At 45.1% G+C, this 24,011-nt stretch overlaps 1 protein-coding gene across 2 annotated transcripts in view; it reads right to left on the bottom strand.

The window, feature by feature from the left end:
* Nucleotides 1-5,280: 5,280 nt before the first annotated feature.
* Nucleotides 5,281-24,011, bottom strand: part of LOC104835101 (calcium-activated potassium channel subunit beta-2) — a 154,132-nt gene continuing 135,401 nt past the window's right edge. Inside the window, exons 2-5 of one of the 2 annotated variants that reach the window (XM_010572911.1) lie at nucleotides 22,325-22,435; nucleotides 15,673-15,822; nucleotides 12,991-13,186; nucleotides 5,281-6,701 (exon numbers count right to left, since the gene is read on the bottom strand). In XM_010572911.1, coding sequence (XP_010571213.1) covers nucleotides 6,417-6,701; nucleotides 12,991-13,186; nucleotides 15,673-15,822; nucleotides 22,325-22,435 — 742 coding nt within the window. In that variant the 3' untranslated portion in view covers nucleotides 5,281-6,416. Of the gene's footprint in view, nucleotides 6,702-12,990; nucleotides 13,187-15,672; nucleotides 15,844-22,324; nucleotides 22,436-24,011 lie in introns of those variants that run through there. The other variant, XM_010572912.1, reaches the window with a different exon arrangement.

Below are 24,011 nucleotides of genomic sequence, written 5' to 3'. Positions count from 1 at the left end.
TTGGAGACTTTAAGGAGAGAGATGATGAAACCTCCCACCTTCTTCATATATATTATCACATGATATATCAGAAAATCTATCCTAGGAGACTTTCTTGAACATTTTAGCCTGAGTTGCGTGGGAAGCATGTTTTCACTTCCAGAACATTTTAGCTGTTTTTTCCTATCCTGCCTGTGGGATGAAAAATGAAAATCTTCAAAATTTTCTGCAACCTGAAAAACCTGAAAAAAATAAAGTTGGGTCAATAAAAAGAGCTCAGTGGGATAGTGGGAGATCACTCCATTGAGGTTCAAATTCTGTTTGTGTATTTTTTCCAAACCAAATTAATCTAGCTTTTGAAACAAAATGGTGTATTAGAAATGGTGTCTTTAAAAACAAAGCTAGTTTGGGGTGAACTGAGTGGCAAAACCAGTGTTTCAACAGTTTTCTAACATTTCTCCCTGAAATGTATTAGAAATGGAGGGTGCTCCTGAAAACAATAGCCATAAAGTTGGTGGGGGGGGGGGGTTGGGTTTTTTGTGGTTTTTTTTGTTTGTTTGTTTGTGTGTTTGTTTTGGTTTTTTTTTTTTTCAACCTATAGCAGTGCCTGATCCTGCTGTGCTGTACCAGAGGGGGTGAACATATCTGGTCCCCTAAATCTGACCTGCCTGACCCCTGGAGACACTTCTACTTCTTACCTGTTTTTCTTGAACTTCCAATGTAAACAAACCTTTTCTGTGTTTTGGGTGAGAAAGCTGATTCCCCATCTCTGCTCATCATTTTTACGAGTCATTTGCTGCTCTTCTGCCTGGAAATGGCCACGCTTTAGTATTGCTGGACATATAGAGTTTGCAGAGCATTTTAGAATGAGCATTTCTTACCCTCTATATTACAATAAAATCACTAGGCAATGAAATACGCTAAATTCTCACCTGAATAAGTATGGTTCAGTTAAAAATATATACTCACCTACCACCTCCCCATATGAAGATGGAGAACTATAAAAAGTAGACAGGCTTGTATGGAGGGTTCTGCTAATGTTAACACATTTTTCAGTGTTCAGAGAAATTTGATTCATTTAAAAAAGCCTGGTGTGAATTCACCTGGCAGCATTTCCATTTTTTTCTTTTTTTTTTTTTTTCCAAGATCATTTCTGAAAGATGAAAAATTCCTTTGTGTGAAATGGGGTTTGTTTTACATTCAGCAACCTCAGGTCGAGGCCAAAAAAACGGCTTGTCAGGGGACCGGCACGTGGCCAGAGGCAGTGCGGCTGTGCCGGGCAGCGAGCGCGGCATCCACCCCTCCTGGCTCACCGCGATTTCTCAAAACGCAAGAGAGGACGCGGGTCGGGAGAGACAAATCATAATGGGCCAAGCGCTGCGCTGGCCACGCTTCTGGGGCTAAAATGAATCGCATGGCCTGAGCGTTCCACTTTGTGTAAAAAAAATATTAAGGTGGTTTGGTTTAAAGCGCCCAGAGTACGTGCACACGAATTTTCCCTGGAGCGGCAGCATCTTCTGCGGGGATGTCTGCACCCAGGAGAAGAGCTGCTGTCTGGTGGCCGCTGCCCCACGCAGGTGATGCTGATGGATAAATGCTGCTTTCCTCCTTCCTGCTGCCTCCTAATTTAGTAGCTGTTGTAGTCTCTGAGGTAGGTGCTGTGCTTTACTCCAGTAATGATCAGTGATGTTCTCTGAGATGACCATCACTGAGCCTGGCTGGAGCACGGCTGGGGCTGCTGCTGGTTACGTCTGTGTGACTGATTCTGCACTTTGCTGATGGCTGAGAAAAATGGAAGAAAGGGAACGTTTTTCTGGTCTGCCGCAAAAAAAGAAAATGTTCAAAATATTCGGTGAACCGAGCAAATGCTGATAGTTTTGTTTCACATCAGAGGAACCATTATATTTATTTTTCAGGCTTTCCTAATAAAAAACCTACCCCCACCCTGGATTTTAAAAGGCAACATCAATTCAAACTGAAAAATGGAAACATCTTGTTTTCAAAACACTGACACAAAGTAATTGATGTTTACCCCTGCTTTTCACTCTTTCCTGCACAACAAAAACAATTTGGCAAATTTGTATCCAGTGGTGAGATGTTTGGGTACACCACAAACCTGCATGGTTTCTTTCTGCAAAATCGAGTGCTGGGAAGTGACAAGTGTTCAGTGGAGCAGAAAAGTGAGGTTTTTTTCCCAAATTTTTGATAGATGATGAGCACTACAGCAGCTAATGGGGAGCTGATGCTACCATGCTCAGACATTAAGTCTATGAAAAAAACTGTATTGCTGCAAAGATACTGGTTCAATCCACTTGAATGGCTGCAGCTATTTTAATAAGGGCATGACTGTATGAGAAGGGAAATTAGCTGGCCAATTTTTAGGGTGGTATTACCTTGAAATTGCCTTTCCCTTTAGAGGTTATACTAGGACAGTTGTATTGCTGTAAGGTCACAGCCCTCATAGTCAAACAAGTGCAGGAATCTGCTTGGGCCAGGTTTCACCAGCCTGTTCTTTCTCAGCAGCTTCTTCCATTGACCTCTTCTGTGGCTGGTGATGAGGACGGAGTTGAGGAGATGAAGCCAGCAGCATCCCCAGCCTTGCCTTGGGACTTTGGGACTTCTTTCCCTTTTAGTCCCTCAGGTTTGAAATCACTGCATCTTCTCAAGATGGGCAGGCTCTTGTGTTTCCTGAGCCCTCTCTCCTTTCTGTATTCACCTCAAACTCACGCTGGAGTTGGGTACGCTTGCACTCTAGGTACATTTTGTGAGATAAAGTGGTGTCTCCTCAGTTAGAAAAGCTAAACCAAAATAAGCTCTCCGTTGTCCTAGCTGGTGACATTTAGTAAGTCTGCTGCAAGGTGCCAAGTTTCAGAGTATTACGGCAGGGATGTTCACACTTCAGCTTCAGATTTAGATGTTCCAGAATAGAAATAAGACCTGACATAAATAATCTAATTAAGAAAATCACAACTATTAAAAGGCCATGTGAATTTGGCACCTGGAATACTTACGCATGTTTTAAATCCCACAGGGGTGCCTCTCATAAGCTCATAATGCCTGTGAATACTGCACCGCCATTTTCATATTGCATTTTCCCATGCCAGAGTTTTGCAGCACTTGTCATTCCCCGCTGTCCCAAATGCCCAGCTGGGACATCAAGAGGTGAAATGTTTGTGCTGGGAAGAGTCAGGACCAGTCTCAGAAACAGTGTAGATTTACTTGATCGCTGAATTTCACTACCATGTATTTCTCATTCATTTGAGCTGCCTACAGCCACGTCAATTCCTTTTGCAGGGAATAAACATGGTATCGGAATGGAGGTAGAGAAAGAAATAGCTAACATCCCCACTGAAACGCAACCTCTGTTTGGGGCAGCGGGAGTTGTCAAAAATTGTTTGCAATGTTAACGCTTCAGTAGGGGGTTAACTGTGCTAGCGATCAGGCTGATAATTCCCTTTAAAATTATTGTTTTACCTCACTCCATCCAATTACTCAAGTTGTTTTGCTATCCCACAGATCTCTCAGTTAATGTCAACAAAATGATTATAGACTGCAACAGCGTCAAGATGTTTCACCCACAGGAGCGCTGGTGAAATGTTTATGGCGCAACGTGTTGAAAGCAGCATTTGATGTGTAAATGTCAGGAACAATCAGCTTTCCTGTCACCAGAACCAAAATACACAAATACAGGCACCAAAAATGTCACATGCACGACCAAAGAGCTACTTTATCACAGGCCATGTAAATTGTCGTGTAAATGGCCAACAGCAGTGTTGGAAATGGTGTGAAAAAGCCACCACAGCCCTTTGCTGGCGAAGCTGTGCACTATTTCTGACTTGTGAATCGCGATCGACAGCGTGGTCCTTCCTTCGGCATCGATGAGTGAGCTGATGGTGGGGAGAGATGGACGAGGGACAACGGAGGATGGCGACACCAAACACAGATCAAACCTCTCTGCTTGAGGGGAAATCAACTTTATAAAGGATGAAGATACACCCTGGGACCCACCTGGACTATCTAGAAGTGGGTCAGGATGCCTCCTTGGCTGTGTGGCTCCTGGGGCCTCACCTAGATCCCTCCCTTTTCGGCAAAACCTGCAGAATAAGGTTTTGTAACAATGATGACCATCTGCAGCCCGGACCCCCTCGTGTCATGGGGACCAGGCAACGAATCCCGGTGTCCCCGCGTGGTGGTACCACCGAAGATACGACAGTCCCGTGCCTGTGCAGTGGAGCAGTGGGGTTCTGCGGCAGCGGGGCCGGGGTCCCCCATCTCCATCCCCCCATCCACGCTGGCACCGGGGGTAAGTCACGTTTTCTGCTGCCGGTCAGGTGGTTGAATAAAAGTTGTTGGCAGTCCACTAAAGACTTTGCGACTCCAGTCCCACTGATGCCGAGGGTGCCCAGATCCACTGACAGTGGTTTCTGCGAATCCCCCAGATTGATTAAACCCACATTTTTGCAAATAAACCTTTATGAATTTTCTGTTGCATCAGCATTCCTCATTGCTTGGTAATAGAAGCTACAAAGAAAAGTCTGATGAAACAAGTCAGATCTGAAGGCAGAAGATATTGAAATCCGAAAGATTTAATTTAATATTTTATTACATATTTTTGGAGCCCCATTATACCCCCACCCTCCAAGAATTTATTTACCTAAAGAAAATTATACTACTGATTACAAGATTGCAGGTTCATTTTCACTGCTGAGAACTCATTTCTTTTACAGCTCACATTACACTTGCATGACTTGTAAAGTTTTGTAATACCTTGAAATTTTTAATGTTACATTGTGGAAAGGTACTTATATATAGATGAACTAGGCAGAATACTTGCTTTGCAGTCTTTTTGAGGGGGGGAAAAAGTTAGTTTCTTGGTTTGAATAGGCCTGTAAATGGTTTCTTTGAGCTATCGGATAGTGAGTTCACAGGGTGCTCACAGGAGCTGCCTTGCGTTTGTCCTTCAGGCTGAGTGCAAAGGGAGAAACTGCGAGAGGTGTTTTTAAAACGTAACATAAGAAGGAATGCTTTCTATAGGAGAATAGAAATAAATTATGCAGAAATCGTGACTATAGTGTGCATGAAATTATACTGGCAAGGTTCCCCATGGTAAATATTTGACAGACAATTTCTTAGTCAGAATCTCAGTTTTTCCAACAAATCATTGCACTTGGGCCTTTTAAATCATAATTCACGTCAGCCAGCACTGCATACTGAGTTAAGGTCAGAAGAGATTTCCAGATGTGTTGTGATGATTATCTAACTATTCAGTTAACAGAGCCATAGTATTGGATGAGATTTTTGTCAATTCTGATGTCACAGCAACAGAGACCTTTGACTGAAACAACATCATGAATATTGGATAAGATCCTGCAGTGCTGCTCCTCCATGTTATGTTATTATCCAAGGATGAAGGTTATAAATACATGAGTGATACTGTACACTTTCCAGTTGGTAAAAACAAAGAACCCTCCCCCCATAATCAAGTTTCAATACACAACTAGATATAATATAGCTTTTTCTTTATATATATATCTGTATATATATCAAGTAAAAAAATCTAAAATAGTTGGAAGTAAAAAATGAAAAAATAGCTGATTGTGTTATTTTTTCTTTACAGTGATATGGTAGCAAATACAAGACAAATGAGTAATAAACCTTTACATAAGGTGTTCTGGTCCCATCTCCATCAACAGGGCTCAGACTAGAATAGAAAATGGAACAAGGTGATTTTTGTTTTTTTGGCTACAGCTTCTGCAAGTGACAAAGACGATGTTGATAAGACAGAAGGAAATTATAGCACTAAATAAAACTCCAAAGTGTTTTCCAAAAGACCTTAAACACCATAGGGTAAAATTTACTTCTGAACTGGGGGAGCAAACACAAAGCATCACCAAGTCCTGGAAATACTGTCTGCTTATCCTGGCCTCAAAACATGACCCTTTTGTGCCATCTTACCATAAAAAAACCCCTATCAATGCTTTCTCTCCCCCCCCCCCCCCCAATACAAAAAACACAAAGCCACAAATCCATTGAATGGACCGAGCCAGACATGAGACCTCAGTGACGCGCAAGTGGTTGGCTGCCCAATGTCCAGCGGTGAATTTCCCCCAGAATCCTTTACACTGAAAGTGTCAATTGATTAAGCTTGGCAAATGGTCGCACTGAGCCCTATGTTGGCCATACAAAAGAAAGAAGTACTAGTCTCAGCATAAAACAAGATCATATAGACAGTCAACACAAAACAGCATTTTTTCCAGTTGTCTGCATAATAATAACATCATGTTTGCATATAGAACAGCTTTTGCATTATTGCTCTACTTATAAGAATATAGTAAGGAACTTATAACAGACTTGCACATTACAAACTTAAGGTTCTTTGGTGAAGAATGAGAAAACAGTATTTTCGCTGTAATTAAATCTCAGAGAAGTTTTTGTTTTTATCTGTTGATCCTTTGGATTCTCTCACAGAGGAGGGAAAGGTATTGAGTCAGCTTTACCATCGCGACGATGGCGACCCCGCCGATCATCATGCAGGTGGGCCAGAAGAGGGAGTGGAACAGCACGTTGGAGCTGTACAGTTTGGTTAATATCACATTCTTCTGAACGCCTTCGGGGTCGTAGAAGCAGGAGAAGCGTTGGTACTTTCTGAAGTTTTCCATCACTACGTTCACCAGCGACATGGATTCCTCATAATTCTTGCCACACTTGGGTATGTATGAACACTGGGAAGAAATTAGAGGGAGAAAAATGTATCTCCAAACCGGGTACAATGTCTGTTTTCAGGTGGCAAGCAGGAAAATCTCAAGATGATTATGCTTTTCATAATAGGAGTGGAATACTATTAAGCTAATAATAAATTTATCAGAGACAAAACTCAATATTTTGCACATCTACAGAATTTCCCATTGGAGAACCTCCAAGTGCTGTACAAACATTAATGCTTTAATCTGCACAGCGGCCTTTTGAGATAGGTGAATATATTATTATTGCTAATTTACACATGCAAAAATGGAACTGATGAAGTACCTCTTCATCTTAAGTGGCATGCATATGCTCACAGTTAGATGAGTAATTGACTCTCTGTAAATACAAATCGGTAGTTTAGATCTCACTTGGATCAGATCAAAGTGATCGTAGCAGGCACAGGAGTTCACTCGCAGAGGAGGAGGCTGACGAGAGACCTTTATACAAACTTTCCTGTGTAATTTGTAATTTTACAAGGGGTAACGCCTCGATTAGGGACAAATAGGAGAAAACACAGTTTTCCTGCTGACAGCCCAGAAGCCTTTCATTCAACCTCTAGCTGAAGATCAGCCTGGCTACCAGGACAGCTCTTAGTCTTTGTTTTGCTCTTGACCCCAGCGTAAGTCCAACACTTCCTTATCTCTGAAGATGCTGCTTGTATTTCAGTCTCAGTCACAATGAAAAGAAGATTTGGGAGTGGCTCTACCTAACACCTTTTCAACCTAGCATTCCCAAAGAATATAAAAGACAAGTTAAATAAAAAACTAACTCATGGAGTCCATGCATTGAAGATATTCCATGGAACATGCAGGACAGTGGCCCTGGGTTGAGATGACCATTCCCTGCAAAGAGCTAGTGTGGGCTGGTGAGGCGTTGAGCAGACACATAAGGATTGAGGCCACATCTGGATTTTGACCTAGAGCATCTGGATTTTGACCTGAATTTGCTGTTGCTGCTGCTGGTCTGGAAGAGGATTGATGGGAGCAGCCCAGGGCCCCGCACTCCCTCCTGTCTTCTAGACACTTACGCCCCTCCACACCTGAAGGTTTTCTACACCTGCACAGGATTTTGATTAAATTCTCTAGCTAGGCAAGAACTGCTTCAGGAGGGGTGGAAATCTGCTGCTTAACTTCTCATTGAATGTGCACAGGGGGACCCAGAAGGTCAGCACTGCCTCGCAGTTACCAGGTGGTCGTGGGTCCCCGTCATGCTCCCTGCCTGCCCAGCTGAACCTGCTTGTCCTGGGTGAGCACCTAAAGTAGCTCCAGATAATTTAATGACAGAAAGTGAGTTTTGCAAAGGAAAAAAGGGGGTTTGATTAAAATAATGTGATCCATGGGTTTTGATTATTATTATTGTTTTAATGTATATACTTTATAAATGTTCCTCCGTTCTTTTTCATGACTATGCTGTGACTTTTTTGTAACATACTGCGACAAATCTCTAGTCCTAATAACGATCAAAGGATTAACCTCGTAACAGGATTTGATTGATTCATTGGCAAGTTTATTAGCACAGAATATGATTTGAAGCGCGGTAGAAAGATTGTCTGGCTCTAGCAGGCTGGAGCATTAAGGGTAGAGCATGGCAGCACTGCCATTATGAATATTTCATAGAGCTCTAGAAATTAGAGATGGAAAATATCAGAGCAGTAATATCTCATCCATTTTCCTGCTGGTGCCAGTCTGCTCCCTCCAGGATATTCCCTTGCACTCTGCCCAGCTTTGTCTTAAATGTCCTAAGCCACAAGCTCTCTTCCAGTGCCTATGACTCTTTAATAGATCATAATCTAGTAAGTAGAGGAAATTTCTCAGCAAAGTGTACCTCATTTTCATTTACTAAGTTATGTGCTATCACTGTTGTAACAGCAGTATTTCCAGCTCAGATTTTTTTTTTTCTTGGATCTTTGGTGCTATACATTTTTGTTTCTTGAAGTATCCTGAGGGAGGAGATTAAATGAGGACTTGGCCACTCTTGCCAAAGTCCAGCCCTTCCCCCTTGACAGAAAACAGCAGGCACATAAAAGCCCTAATGATGACGGATTCCTGGACTCAAAGTCTGAGGAAGGGTCCCAAGAGTGCAGCGGAGGGAGGTCTGACTTCCTTCAAGTCCGACTATTTTCCAAGCATTTCTAGAGGAGACCTGATGCTGAAGCAGAACTTGAGCTGTTGCCTCCTACACCTGATGGCACAGAGCCATGAGCCGTGTCGGGCTGGTTGGGCTGCCCGTGCCAAGAGGGTCTGATAGCATGAAGCTGTGAAATGCAGTTGTGCAAGGGAGGTTGATTTACTTTGCCTCCCAGCCAGGCTCCTTGTGCTGAAACCGTCTCCCATGTGCTCTCCAAGACATGGTTGCCCTTTAGTCCATGTGCTATCTGCCTCATTCCAGTCCTCCTGAGCTCCTGGAGGCATCTTGGCTTCAGCTTTGAGGAGCTCCTCCGCACAAGGACCCTCCGTGTGCATTAAGTCGTGGTTGTGGGGTGCTGCTGGCCTCCTTCCATGCCTCGGCTTCCCCAGCGAGATCCCAGGGATAGCGGAGGGCTGGCTCTGCTGTGCTGGTGTCTGCAATGTTGTATGGGTGAACAAGTAGGTAGACATGGATAATGGGATGTTTTGATGTTTTCTTTTGTTTGATCTTCATTTAGTTTTCTCCAGTGCCTGGCAGGGAATTTTATACCCACAATTGTTATGCTGTACCTGTGAATGTAGACTACTAAATCTATGCTGTTTTATTATAACTCTGCATTGTCAAACACTTCGAAATCTGCAAATCTGAAAGTAAACAATGTCTGGCTCTCTACCTCAAGTGAGGATTCTGTGATACAACGTGAGAAAAGTGGTTCTTGTGTTACTTGCAATCTGATCACAAGAAGAACATACTAGACAGTTACAAAGACAACCGGTTATTACATTTCCAGCTCTACTTTCCTGATTTAAAGGATTGGGTAGGTAGCTTGTATGAACTACCTCTGGACAAGTCCAGTCCAATGCCCTGATCAGTGCAGAATTGCTCAGGAACTTGTCCAGTCAAGTTATGAATATCTCCAAGGATGGAGATCACACAAAATCTCCAGGCAAGCTGGAGGCAGCTTCATTTAAATCGAGGACGTTACATTGAAAACGCTGTTGCCAGAAAAGCCCCCAGTTCAGGCTGGGCAGTGGATATCTCTTTACATCTCTTTTGGAAAGTGCAACAGGTTTGATCCAAGGGCTGAAGGAGAAGCTTTGTGTCTGCTTTGGCCTGATATTGATTCTTGCAGACTGAATTCTCCAGTCTCAGCCCAGAAATGGGTCTGCTGGGAGCTGCAGTGGAACATTGCTGCTCCCCCACTGCAGCAGGCAAACTCCTGCCCGGGTTATAAATACCTGAAGCTTCAGCAGAAACCATGAGATGCCCCATCATTACTGAGTTTCAGGCAGTTATAGCTGGCATAACGGTGATTCTGGTGATTAAATCCTGCTTGTTGTCTCACTTATGGAGCATGGGTATAAATCAGCAGTAGCTCCGATGACATGAAAAGAATCAAAATGATATAGTATAAGATCGAAATGGGGCCTCTAGAATTGCTTTAACTACTGCAGCCCTTCCTCAGGGTGACAGCCTGGCTCCGTGGTCCAGGCACGAGGGGATGCTGGCCAATTTACCTCTCACAGACGCTGTTACAGCTTCCTCTGACAGCTGAGGGCGGAAAGCGTAGCCATGAAGCATTTAAGCTGCTATGGTTGTAGTATTGACAAGGGGCTGGGCTTGTCCTAAAGGCTAGAGATAAAGTATGCACAGTGAGAGCAATGAAAAGCCGTGAAAAATCTCGTGTGCTTTCCTGGGAAAGACTCGAGCAGCTCGACTGGTATCGACTTACTTCCCACTGATTCCCACAGGAGACTGGCAGCAGCACACCGTAGATGTCAATATAAATTGCACCTACTGCTTACTGCACCTCGTGGGCCGACAGTCAGGTTAGACAGCAAGTCTCCTAGATTAATCATTATTTAAAATCAAAGTGCATTTTGCTCCATCCGCGCTAGCTGGCGGGGAGAGGGGAGAGACGGGCTCCAGATGCTGCTCTGCGTGCGCAGTGGTGCTCAGCGAGGCAGGGAGGTTGGGGGGGGGATGCAGACCTTTTGAAGGTCACTGGCGTTGGCCTCGGAGGGTAAGCATCACGTTCTGCAATGACCCCAGTAATGTCAGGGCTCAGTGAGCCAGGGACGGCTTTTTTTCTTTTGTTTATTTGGCAAGGAGAAAGGTAGGAAACGCAGACCTGAGTAGGTGGATGGAGAGAGACAGCACCCAGCTGGAGCATCACAAACTCAGCCGTGCTCAGGGCTGCTCCCTCGGGGACAGGGAGCGCCTGTCCGGGGACCTGGGGTGGGTTGTGCTGATCCCAGCTTGGGGTCTCTGCTGGTCCTCACCAGGCACAAGAAGCCAGGTATTTTATAGGCATCGCAAACTTCTGTTCAAAACTGTGTTTGGATTCAGGTCACATAGCCAGCAGCATGTCAGGAAAACCTAGGAATCCTCCCGAGAGCAGAGCTTAACCTGTAAAACAACCTTGGCCTGGAGAAGTATTAACTATGCCTACATTAAATTAAGAGGAGGCGGCATCTGGGAGAATTTCAAAGTCCATTTCAGCAAGCAAAAATCATCAATAATGGAATGTGGAGATTTATGCTGAATCTCTTGATTTATTTGAATCCAGTGGAGCACAGAGACCGATCTGATCTGTCTTAATCAAATTGCGGCATGACTTTCACTGGGTTTTGCTTCTGCCCCAGCAGAAAGTGGAGTCTGTCCTGCTGCAGACTTCATGAACGGCGAGTGCCTCCTTTCTGCACCGACGCCGAACCGGAGGGGAAGATGCGGGCACTCTTCTCCGTTTCACACTCCAGATCCAGAGGACTTCGTCTCTCAGCCACAGGAGCTAATTATCCAGCAGAATAACCGGCCCGGTGCAACCACGCCATGCTTTGACTAATTTTAATATCGCTTCATCTTAATATGCAGAAGTAATTTGGTCTACTGAACTGCTGCCATAAATAGAAACACAATAGGTTACGTTGTCAGCTGCCTGAACCGGGCCTCTGCTGTTACGGGCTGCGCTTTGCCAAGCGCCCATAGTTTGGGGTTCAGTGACCTTGGATAACTAAGCAGCTAATGCAAATCCGGCACTTGTAAGTCTAATGATTTAGCTGCATCCCGGCTCACTACGGCTTGCAGTCTGAGGTACCCGGGCACTGTAGATACGAAGAAAGGCAGGTGGGGAGAGGGACGTTTCTTAGTCCAGTCCTGCCTTGCTACGTGGAGGGAGCAAAGAGCGACCTGCGCCGAGGCGGTCGCTTGCCCAGGTGTGATGCACAGCGCTGCGTTGCTGGCGGGGAGATGCCTTCTGTGCATCCGCTGCGTTCATTAAAGCCTCCAGACGGGACCTGTTTCCATCCCACCTGGATGGAGTTATGCTGGATTTTGTACTCACTGAAGCAGAGAGAGGAATTCTTCTGCAGATTTGTTAAAAATCTTTTTTTTGGTTCAATGTGTGGAATGAGGGAAGTTGTGCAAGAAAGATGGGCTGACTCCTTAGCTTATAGGTGCCCAAACCCCAGGCCTTTTATTTTTATGCTTCTGCCTTTATCTTGACAGTCCCTGCGCAGCGAACTTTCAGCATCTTTGCACCATCCACAGGGGTAAGTGCTGTGCCTTGACCCCCGCGGCACAGCTGACCTCCGTGGAGATGCTCGGGGCGCGGAGTTTGTCACCAGCGGTCGAGATGGGGACATGCCTGCTGTTAGACACGGGGCTCTCGTCTCTCCCCGTCACCTTGCCTGCCCTCACAGTAGTAAAGCCATTTCTATTCTCACCACCGCTGCTGCCCCGTGCACATCGCTAGGGGTGTTCGCTCTCATGCAGAGCCATACCCGGGTGGGAAGTGACTTGTCCACAGCTGCACAAGAATATCAATGTGACAAGTGCTCAGCGCTAGCCTGTAAAGCTGTGCCTGTAAAGCACTTGCAAAGGAGGAGGGAGGCTCCAGCCGCCGGGGACACCAGCCCGAGTAGGACGAGCTGCGCTCCCTGCATGGGATGGGGGTGGAAAACTGCCCCCTTCAGAGGTGTGAGCTCAGTTCATGCACTGATTTCTGCTTTCTCTGCTCCATACTTACCAGTGAAGCAGGAGCTGGAAGCCTTATATTACTTTAAAGCGAAGAATGGCTATAACAAGGTGAGTAACCCTCCAGAAACCCATTTAGGAAGAAATTTGATTCTGTGCTCCTACCTCAGAATTAATTTTCATTGTTTCCTCGGTGTGGTAGAGCAGAAGCTTCTGGCCAGAAGAGGTAAGATTAACGTACACCTGGAGGCAGGGGTACTGAGAGATTTTCCAGCAGTCTGGACCACAGCTAAATGAGCAGTTGAAAGTTTCTGTGATGGATGCATTGAGAAGCGAGCACTGAGCCTCTTCTGTCCAGACGCTGAGTAGGGGAAAAAAGAGACATAAGAGCATGGTGAGAATGGGCAATAAGCACTAAATGCAGCTCAGGCTTTCCATCCGCGATATACTGGGGGCATCTTGTAGGAGATGGCACACATTGCAGGGCTTTGAGCAAAGACCGGACTTTCTCGCATCACACATCGCAGACCATGTATTGTTCTGTAGTACCCAAAGTTTGTGCTTTGGGCACAAAAATACCTGTTTCACTTATCTCTATGTATAAATGAAAAGGAAAATGGAACTTTTAGTCTGGAGAAGGTATATTTGAAACCAAAGGGAGTCAGCAGAGATATCAGAGAAGAAAACTGAGCAGCTTGCACAACGCATGCAGTGCTGCATGACAGGACACCCTGGACCAAGACTTGACGGTTAATCACCAAGTCCAGTTCAATTTAGAGTCAAGGCTGGCAGGACAACTTTGAATTACCAGGGTACATATATTCATATTCATGAAGGGACAGCAACTCACAAGTGGTACCGCATGCAAGTCTACCTGTGGAAAGGCTTTTTCTAGTGGCAGCTTGCTCGGTTTTCTGTAAGTTAAGTCAGCGGTTGTAATCATTCTGGAGGATTTCAGCTTGTCTCCAATTCACCAGAGGCTAAAACTGGAACGATGGAGCCTGGGTGTGCACTGGCAATGTTCACTTGGGTTTCTCGCGTATATTTAAAAATCTACGGCTGTATTTTCCTTAGGGACGAGAGCAGTGGGAAGGGGACACTGAGGACTCTGTGAAAATCCCTCCACAGGCTGGGGGAAGGTTTCACCCCAGAGCTCCCCTTTAGCCCCGCTCAGCCCCTCGGCTCACACCCAGCGTGGCCGTCCTGCCGCTCGCCGTGAGTGGGCTGAGGGTCTGCTTGCCCCTTGCCAAACCTGCAAAAGGCTTTACACAGTAAGTGATATCAAAGATTTCTGACTAATTCTCTTGGTATTTTACTTTGGCAGTAATTCTGCTTGTATATTCCATTTTATATTTATATTAAATTATGCTATGATTTCTGGGGGGAAATCAAGTGAAAGGATTTTTTCCCCCCTCTCCCAGGCAGTATTTTGTTGGAGGGTTATTGCTGTCTGTAAAGGAGAACAACCTCTAAGGAGATCTGGCTGTGCGAAGAGAAGTGACAGCGAAGACTCCTGGGTTGTCTTCTTCTCACTTTCACCTTTCTGACTGCTGTTTTATTCATGCAGGGGGGTAATAAAGTAACACCTACCTACAACAGACTTGTGAAGATGGAATATTTGATACTTTGTAGGTGCTTTGATATCTTCTGGCAATTTTTCACACAGTTTGTAATGTAAATCCTCTCTTTCCACATGAGCAATTTTGACCTTAGCAGCCTCTGCAATTGACCCTGATATTGCTGAAAGGTCTGGGAGAGCAATTTGGAAAAGCAAATGCTCTTGGATACTTAACAGGTCTTGATCTCTGTTTTCAAAATCTAAACTTTGCCTGGATTTAAAAAGGGACAAATGCCTTTATGGCACAAATAAGATGCTGCAAATCAGTACAGTTCATCCTCAGACACTGCTACTTTTTCAATATCATTGCAGAGTCAAGAAGGAATATTTTCCTGCAGGTGCATCAATATAATTGAGGATGTTCATACCGGTTTGTACATGCCTAAAGAAGAAGCCTGTGGTGGATAAGCCAAAAATGTGCCAGGTATTGGCCGCTGCCCCAGGGTGGTTTTGGGCATGACAGACTAATGTTTTGATCCCCAATTACACATTTTTCATTCTCCTAACTCCACTGATCAGGGCAGAAAAAACATTGCTGACAGTCTTATTACAGTCTGGGCTGGATTTTATACAGGGCTAGTACTTGAAAACTGATTTCAAATGCTGCTAATGAATCACAGGCCAAACTTTCTGCTCTGTGGCAGAGAAGGAAGTCAGAGAAGGCCTCAGAAAAATTAAGCACAGTGCAGTAATGATGAAAGATGATCTTTCACTTTCAGCAAATTACTGTATTTCAGGAGGATTTCACTTGTTAAAATGAAAGTAATAACCTACACGGAAAACTACAGGCTGCAAAGCAGCTTGATTTCTTTCCCGAATTAATTCTCTGTTCTTCATTTGAAAGTGCATTGTTTCTTGAGTCTGCTAGATGTTTTTGCTGTTTTCTCCTGAGTTTGGACTTTGCAGCAGCAGCCCGTGAGGGGCTTACAGGGTTCAGCAGACTGCCAACCAGCTGATATGGATATTACACTGGTGTTAAACTGTGGCAAGTCTAAAGATCAAGATTTTGTCAAACAGGGATCTAATTCTTCCCTCACTTATGCCAGTGTTACTCAACTTGCTTTCACTGTAGTTATGCCTGATTTATACTGGGGTAAGGAAGTGCAGAATCAGACCTATGTTGACCAAAGGAAAAATTGTAAAACTTTAATCAAAAGCGTCAAACGAATAAGCCATGTGAAGACAGTGAAGCAGAGAGTGTGAGATCAGGGTAACCATCATGAAATTACCTTTGCATGTAAGACCGCAGCAGGGTGATTCCCAGGAGAAAGTACATCATGATAGAGCACACCATCATGGCCAGCCCGAGGAGTATGGCCCGGTCTTCTCCGGCTTTTAGGGCTGTGACTGTTTTCCTTTTGTCCAGTAGATCGTGATCCCTGATTTTTTGGTAAATATTTCTGAGGTTGAAAATAATACATTCTTATGTGAAATTCATATTTAAGCAATGAAGCCTCTACAGGGTGGGTAGTTCCACCTCCATACCCATCTCATGGGAGAGAAAGGCTTAAGGGTCCTCAGGTGTCCTTTTTCATCGGATTCACTCTGACCTGGTGGAAACTTATTCATCTCCAAAATAAATTCCAGCCATTTTTGAAAAGGTAAAAACCTCTTACAGCAAATATAAAGATTAGACTCTTGTGCCAGCTCAGTAAATCCTTCTTTGGTACAGCTTAATTGGTTCAGTTGAATTATACCGTAGGTGAATTTGACCTGTCAATGCCACCTTAGGCCAACAGAAGATGTTTAGGTATATGAGGTGTCTTTTCTTCAGTTGAATATGGTAACAGGTCTTGTGTTACCATATGTAGAAAATAGCCTGAAGAAAGCTGTCACTAAAATTATCTGAAAGGACCACGTTCTTTTTTTGATTCCCTACAGGCTAGTGGTTTGGGTAATTTTCCGCCCCAAGTGTGACTCAAAGCTTGTGAAACACTGTGGGGATTTTGCAATTGATTTCTGTAGGTTTTTTGATTGGGAGCTTATTTACTTTATTTATAAAATAGCTTTCTGGAAGCCCAGTTACTCATTACAGTGAAAACCCTCACAGAAAATTATCCACCAGAGCTATTTGTTCTGGGATTAAAAAAAAAAGAAGCTACAACAAACCATTCCCCCTTCAGCAGAGAGTCCTTTGCATTTTCTAACCATAAGTCCTTCTTTCATCTCCGAGCCTTTGATGATTCAATGGGTCATGAGGACACAATGGTGAAGAAGGAAATATTTGAGTACATTTCAAACACACTCAAACTTTGTGGGTTTAAAATGTACTTACAGACCTGAGGCTGGTCAAAATCTCCTGTGTTTTCTGTTACGGTTCTTTTGAATCATCCAGGCAGCACCCGAAGCATGTGAACCGCACACTTCTGAGCCCTGGCACCACCATAACATGGACATAGCAGTACACGTGGAAGAAGTTCCTCTTCTACTGTCTGCAAAATGGCAGGTGAGCAACATCAACATCACTTTGGGCTCTAGCAAACCCACCACTCATTTAAGCTGAAACCACCAAGTTTCACTCAACCTTGGAAAAAAGCACTGTGTCAGACCAACCATATAACTTACATTCATTAATAGGGACAAAGAAATAGAGTTAAGACAGATGTAAAATCATACATAAACACAGTAGAAACAAGAAAATAGGTTTAATCATAAACTCCCCAAAACTGGAATTAAATTTGTATTCAGATGATGAGTCATAGTCAGGAAAAGCACATATGGTGTGGGGTTTTATAGCAAAAATCTTGCTTAGGTGGTACTGCAGTCAATAGTCTCCCATACCTAAGACCCCTTGAGGTTTCTTCATCCAACTGTAATTTACATCTTTAGATGTCCATGGTTTCTCTTCAAAACCATCCTTTAAGTCTTGTCAATGTTTTCCTAGTTGGAAATGAAATGGTAATTCAGCCTGTCAAAATTTTCTCTGATGTTGGGGAGAAAAAATATATTGTCAACTGGCAGATGCAATTGCCTTCAAAGAAGTAATGTAGAGTAATAATCTAATGTTACTTTTCTATTATTATTTATCAAACTGTATTTAACTCTGAGAGCTGCTATTAGGATTTGCATTGCTCCCAAATGGAAGCAGGCAGGAAGGCAGAGATTGTCATGCAGTTCCAGCACATTAACTGATCACACAGCATAACTTATGTCAGCGTGTAGACATAAAACAGACGCAGTGCAATGACTCACTAATGTCATCAGAGCACCTAGGACATAAAAGGGATACAAATGGACAATTTAAAAACAAATAGCTAATTGAGAATGGTTACAAATACTTCCCATGTGGCCTTGAGCCAAGAAACGTGCAATGAGAGGTAAAAAAAAAAGGACGGACTGAAGGGTATGTTGTAGAAATGATCTATCTGGCAGGTGACTGGCAAAGGGGACGGTGTATGGTGACTGCTTGCCAGGCGGATCTCCCACACTTGCCTGCCATCGCAAATAAAGCTAAATGAAACTCTGCCTCAGGGGGCACGCTCGGAGCAGTTGTTCGGTTGCTCTTTTGCAAATATTTATTATTCAAAGCCCTGAACAACAGGAAAGTGGTAGCCTTGTGCACCTTACTGAGGACTTTTTTCTCCTGAACCCCTCCAGGAGTCAGTCTGGTAACACAGGCATGGCACGTGCCAGCGTGTGACGCACCGGTCCTGACGCAGCCCGGGAGACGCTGAGTAACCATCCATCCTCCTCCTCCTCCTCCTCCCCACTCCTGCCTGCACCGGGGAGGTGCCCATTTTCTCTGTATGATACTGGGAACATCTGCTATCACCAGACCTCACATTTTTGCCCCCGAGAGCCCTGTTTTGGGGGCCACGATAAGTTGCACACAATATTTTGCCACTAACAGAGCAGCCTCAGCATGTCTTTAGCTGGAGCGGCAGCAGTGGCCTGCACGCGTGCGTGTGCTGCTCCGTGGCGGCGGTTTTGTGTACGTGTGAACTTTTGGCACAGCCTGGGGACCTCTTTCTGCTTGGTGAGCTGGAAGAGTGCCGTGCTTAGCTGGCTGATTTTGGATCCCTGGGCTGCACAGCCACAATTAGCTGACTGCTGCGGTGTGTATAAGTACAGATCACTGCATACCAGACACTAGGTCACCTAGATGATTCTCTCTAATACTTGTGATTACCTGTGATAACTTCCCAAATAAGACACCGAGGGGGGCTGTTTGTTTTTAAAGAAGTCCCAGCTGTCAGAACATGGTGTCTTTCTGCCCTGTGCAAAGACATTTAATAGAAAGCAAGCCTCCAAGGACTAAAGGTCTTTGCTCCCTTGATCATTTCCAGACTGAAGTTCTCCTCTGCTAAATCTCCACGTTTCTTTTGCCAAATTGCTCAGAGGACACGGGCTGGCTGCTCTACCCAGGCTCAGCTGCCAGAGAGGAAATCTCGGCCATGACTGTGCCTGCTGGGGACAGAGCAGAGATTTCCCTCTCCGTATCTCTGTGCACAGCAGCAGCACGGGGATCCCTCTGCAATGTGGTCAGCAGCTCCTTACAGATCTCCAGAGAAAGGTTTATGGAGGACCTGTGTGATGAAATTAGGCAGCCCAGGTTATGTTAGCCTGAACATGAGATGGCCAAGGAGAGTTACAATGCTGGTCTGAGCCTACTGGCCTTAATAAACAAGTCCTACATCTTCTGTAGAGTTGCCCGTATTTGCTGCAGCCAAGACCTTTATTTGCCATCATGAGGTACGTGACCTTTTAGCACTCTCTTATGTGAAGGACGAGACATATCAACTTGCTCTGTGCTCTGTTGGCACAGGACTGATCTGCAGCTCCAGGGATGTGATTAGTTTATTGGCATGTGTTAGGAATGGTCCTGTATGCAAAGAGTTTGCAACTGGGCACTGCCATATAGAGCAGGAGAGGCTAAGGTAATGCTGCTTCTGACCCAGTACAACAGTTCTTATTTCACTCCAAAATGGGTAGATCTAGGAGGTCTGCAAAGAGGATCAGGTTTCCTCACTGGAAATCTAGAATAACCAGGCACCTGTAATTATTTATTTTTTTTTTTAATAAACACAAATTAGCTACCCTCAGATTCCTTCCTTTCCAAATGGACCATCATGTGCTGCTGAGGGAGACGTTGCCTCCTCCAGCACTGCACAGTCACGGGGCTTGTCAGATGGGGATACCTGCCTGCCCGAATTATTCAGAGTGACTTTGAATTCACATTCCTGTCTCTGATAGCACAGCTGTTATGCAGATGTCACTCAAATTACCTCATGTTGAGGTGTTTACTGATATCAGAAATCCTTCAATGCAAGGGTGAAAAAGCCCTCCTGTATCTTACCTGCAGAATTCCCAATGCTCAGGGACTTTTCTGCTTAGAAGCCAATTTCTTTACTTTTTTTTTTTTTTTTAACAGGGTATATTTAGCTGCATCAGTTTTTGTTATTACAGCTATGGCAACAGGAAATCTCATTGGAGCTCTCTCAGTGATGGTTGTAGGATGCCTGTCGATACGAACAGATTTTATTCACTCAATTCCTTCCCTCTTCCCCACCAAACTGGACCAAACGAAACCAGTGTTTTGATTTTCCAAGCTTACAATGGTGTGGGAAGCCTAACTGACACCTGAGAAAGAATGAGGGCTTGGCTAGGTTTTCGAAGCATAAAAAGTGGCCGTTGGGGAACAGTGGGTGTCTAAAACAGCAATGAAATACATACATTTTGGGCCTGATCCTGCAAAAAGGGATGCCTGAGAGATACCTTCCACCCGGGAGGAGGTGATTCCTCCACAGCAAGTGACCCATTGCTGCACAGGTTATTATTACAGTGCAATTCCTCAAAAGTCTGTGGATGTAGCATGTGTTAGGTGACAAATTTGCAGTTCCACGTGACAATCTTCCTGTCTGAAGTTTAAAGAACAAAAATTCCTAAGAAAGGGTCATTTAGGGGAAGTCATTTCTCTAAAACGCACCACCTGTTTGATACCGTGATGCTGCTGGTGATCTTACACGTGTTAAAATCACTGCCAGAGGCTGGCGGATGAGTTTCTCCCACTAGCAACACTTGCTCTGTGTTCACACCTCTCTTCTGCAGTCCTGAGGCTCCAGTCAGCACTCCCCTATTTCCATTTTCTCTTCCTCCCTTTCCCTCCTGCATTTTATTAATCACCCACAGGGTATGAAAAATTCCTTCTGTATGGCTCTACAGGGCCACCTGGGAAATAAAACCACCCAACGCTTGAAAAGGCACCTGAAATTACCATGGCTGGTGTGTAAGTATAGAAATACTGCTTCCTACCTCCCTATTTCTGCAGGCAGGCAGGGGTGAGCTCTGCCCGGGGTTTAAGCCGACTAGACACCGGTGAACCCTGCTTAGCACAGTGCTCAGCCCAAGTTAGTAAGTCCCACTGAAAGGCATGGTGTGAGTTGGAGGCCGTGCTAATCAGGAGCACATGGCTTTCAGCCAGCCCAATGTGTGGGCAGATATCTCCTCCAAGTGTCTAACCTTGGACCATCCTGTCCATGACAGTGTTTTAACGCAGAAGAACATTGGCCTGGGGAAAATTCACTTAAAGAGGAGACTTGCAGACGTACATGAGGCAGTTAGTTAGATAACCAGCTCCAACCGAAAGTCCATGGAAACCTGTTGCCAAGCTGGCCTTTGTGGCTTCAAAATGTCTGTTTGGGACTGAATTATCAAAAGAGCTGAAAACCTATGCAGCCTTTGCAGAAAATTTCAGCAAATGGGCCAATTCTCCAAGGAAACTTGGTGTCCTGAGGGCAGCTCTGCTGCCTGAACTCATGAGTGCATTTTCCCAAGCAGATGCCGGCAGTAATGTCTCATTAGAATAACCGAAGGCTGTGTTTTGCTAATTGGCACTGTAGATACATTGACCTCTGTTTTAGTTTCACCGGAGTCTGATTTTTTGTGATTACATTTAATGGTGACTGCAAGAAGAACTGAAGGAGAGGAGGCAAGGAGGGAAGGGGGAAAGGAAAGGGAAGAAAAGAAAGGGAAATGTGTCCGGTTGTGACAAGACAAGCTCTCCAGCAAATATCACTACAAAGGAGAGAGATTTTGGAAGGGTGAGTCTGAGCATTACTGACAATCGTTCTTTCATCAGTGATATTTAACTTCTTTCGTTCCCAACTGAGTGCTGCCTTTGTCTGCAGAAATAAAACCTCTCCTTCCCTTTCCTTCTCTTCTGCGTAATTCCCTGCTCCCCTGGGAGATCCAGTAACTCATTTATTCCTCTGTCTCCTTCAGTGTATTCCCTCCAGCAACGCTACTTAAGTGGGCTGGTGTGCTACCAGCTCACTTTCAAGCCACTCGTCATCCCCCAGCTATTCTGCAGTGTATTGCGCACACGCTCCTGCTCACACACTATGCATAGAAACGTCTCTGACAGCTGGATGCATCACCCAAATGTGTAGAAGTTAGGTAGGGCAATGATCTGGCGGGGAGAGAGGAGGCAGTGTGTGTGTGTTGTCTGGAGAGGGGTACGGGAGTGGTGTGGGCCGATGGCTGGAAGCAGGAGACCTGCAAAAGGCATAAAGGCTTCACAGGGGTTGGAGCCAGGGCTGAAAACCTGTGGCTGGGGATTAGCGTGCTTTTAAATGTGCGGTGTGTGCGTGCTGACCTCAGAGATGGTCATGGTGTGCTGCTGGTGTCCTGGGAACAAGGAAGACTTTGGCCATGGCTCTGGCGTTGTCCCTCCACTCTGTTCTGGTTTGGCATGGCAAGCCTGGCACTCATCGGCTGGTAGGTGGAACAGTAGCTGGGGTTGGGGGGTGGTGGTGAGAGGCAAGGGACGGACACCCTTTGCAGCCCTCCTTACTTCTCTAGTGCTGCCACGGAAGAGAACCTACAGGCCACGCTCCTAAAGATTCAAACCCATAAGAGACAATCAGCATAGATGCCGTTTACCTTTTCTCATCATGTCTGTAAGATGTAGAGCTCCGGCCACTGGTCCAAATAAACATTTTAGAGGGTTGCCCAGTGTTGGCTTTGCTCGCTGCAGTGGGACGATGGAAGGACCTGGGGGAAGAGGGATATTTTTTGTCACTGCCCATCCAACGTGGCAGACCACATTATATCCAGAGTGCCAAATCCCCTGCGGCCGTGCCCAGTATGCTCTGAAGATGGACCATTTGTTAACTCAAGGTGAGATGTAAAATAATGGGGATGACAGATCAGCGTGTGGGAATGAAGGATAAATCTCATTAGCCCCACTGGTAAAATGTGATCCTGGCTAATCAGGCTTAGCTATGCTCCACACCGCAAAGGACTTGCACCATGGACAAGCAATCATCAGTAGTTTAAGAAAAGGTAATAGCTGCATCCAATGTTCTTATGGCAGCATTTTTGGGGGACAAAGTGGCTATTGTTTAAGCACATGCACGCTCATCACAGGTTTTTGGTTGTACTGCAGCTCTCACTAAGGTGATGCTCTCAAGGAAGGTGTCTGAATGAGGCAAAAGTATGATTCGTAAATGCAGCATTTTGTGGAAATGTAACTGATGTGACAAAGATGTCTTTTCCCACAGAGAAATTACTGTCCCAAGGCCATTTGGCCAGACCAGTTAGATTCCTGCCCAGGGGCTGCTTTGTTTCACAGCGGGATATGAGACCTGCTGCCTTCTCTCAGGCCCTCAGGGTCTTCTGAAGAGGGGAAGAGTCTGAGGGGTTTCATTTTAAGGACTGAATCTGAACCCTGTACTTCAATGAGATCTCATAGAATCAGAAATATGGAGTTGAAAGGATCTCAAGAATTGTTGCTGCTCTCTTACCCTGATTCAAGGCACATTCACTATATCTGTCATTCCTAGCAGATTTTGGTTACCCTAGATCAACTGAACGTGAACAACCATCTTTCCAGCTGGTAACTTCATTGCCAGGCTGGCAGCATAGGCTATATTGGACCTGCTAGTGGGGCTACAGCTCCCCTCATAGCTCCTCCTAATCTGCTCCTGTTTTAGTGAGGCTCAGTTAAAATCTCAATCTCTGAGAACGGGACCCTTCCTGGTGAGGGCTGGATTTTGCAATATTTCGTGGCACAGCACTTTGTGCTTTTACTCCATTTAGAGAAAAGCTTAAGAAAAAAAAGAAATGTTCCAGATACCAAATACTTTAATGCTGAAGTTTTTCATACACTAGGGGCCATTCTTTAGCTCACTGAAAAATAAACTGGCTGTTGATGCTGTCAGCAGAGAAGGCACATGAATTCCTCAGCGCTCCTTGTCTGAAAAAGTCTGTAATGTCACTATCTACATAATCATGCAAAGGGCTAATTTCAATATTTGCATAGTGGCGAACCTGGGAGAATACTTAAATCCTGTAGAGGTGGCTGCAGGGGAAGACTGACATGGATGGGAGCCAAAATCCATCCGTATGCAGGCAGGCTGATGGGTGCCAAGGGACTGGGTTCTCCATCTGGAGTCAGCCCAGAGCCCTACCACTGGGTCCATGACACAGACCCAGGGCAAACTCGCACCCCAGTTGGGCAGCTGGCTGGCAAACTGGCCAAACTGGTGACCCCGTCACCTCCTCCCTGCTGGAATCCTGCTGCCATGCTCAGAGATGCTGGCTCGGGACTGGGACTTGCAGGCAGGGA

The sequence above is a fragment of the Haliaeetus leucocephalus genome, unplaced genomic scaffold (assembly GCF_000737465.1).
Source record: "Haliaeetus leucocephalus isolate CR32 unplaced genomic scaffold, Haliaeetus_leucocephalus-4.0 Scaffold362, whole genome shotgun sequence".
Taxonomy (NCBI): Eukaryota; Metazoa; Chordata; class Aves; order Accipitriformes; family Accipitridae; genus Haliaeetus; species Haliaeetus leucocephalus.
The sequence above is the reverse complement of the archived record's forward strand: the minus strand, read 5'-3'. Positions and strand labels throughout refer to the sequence as shown.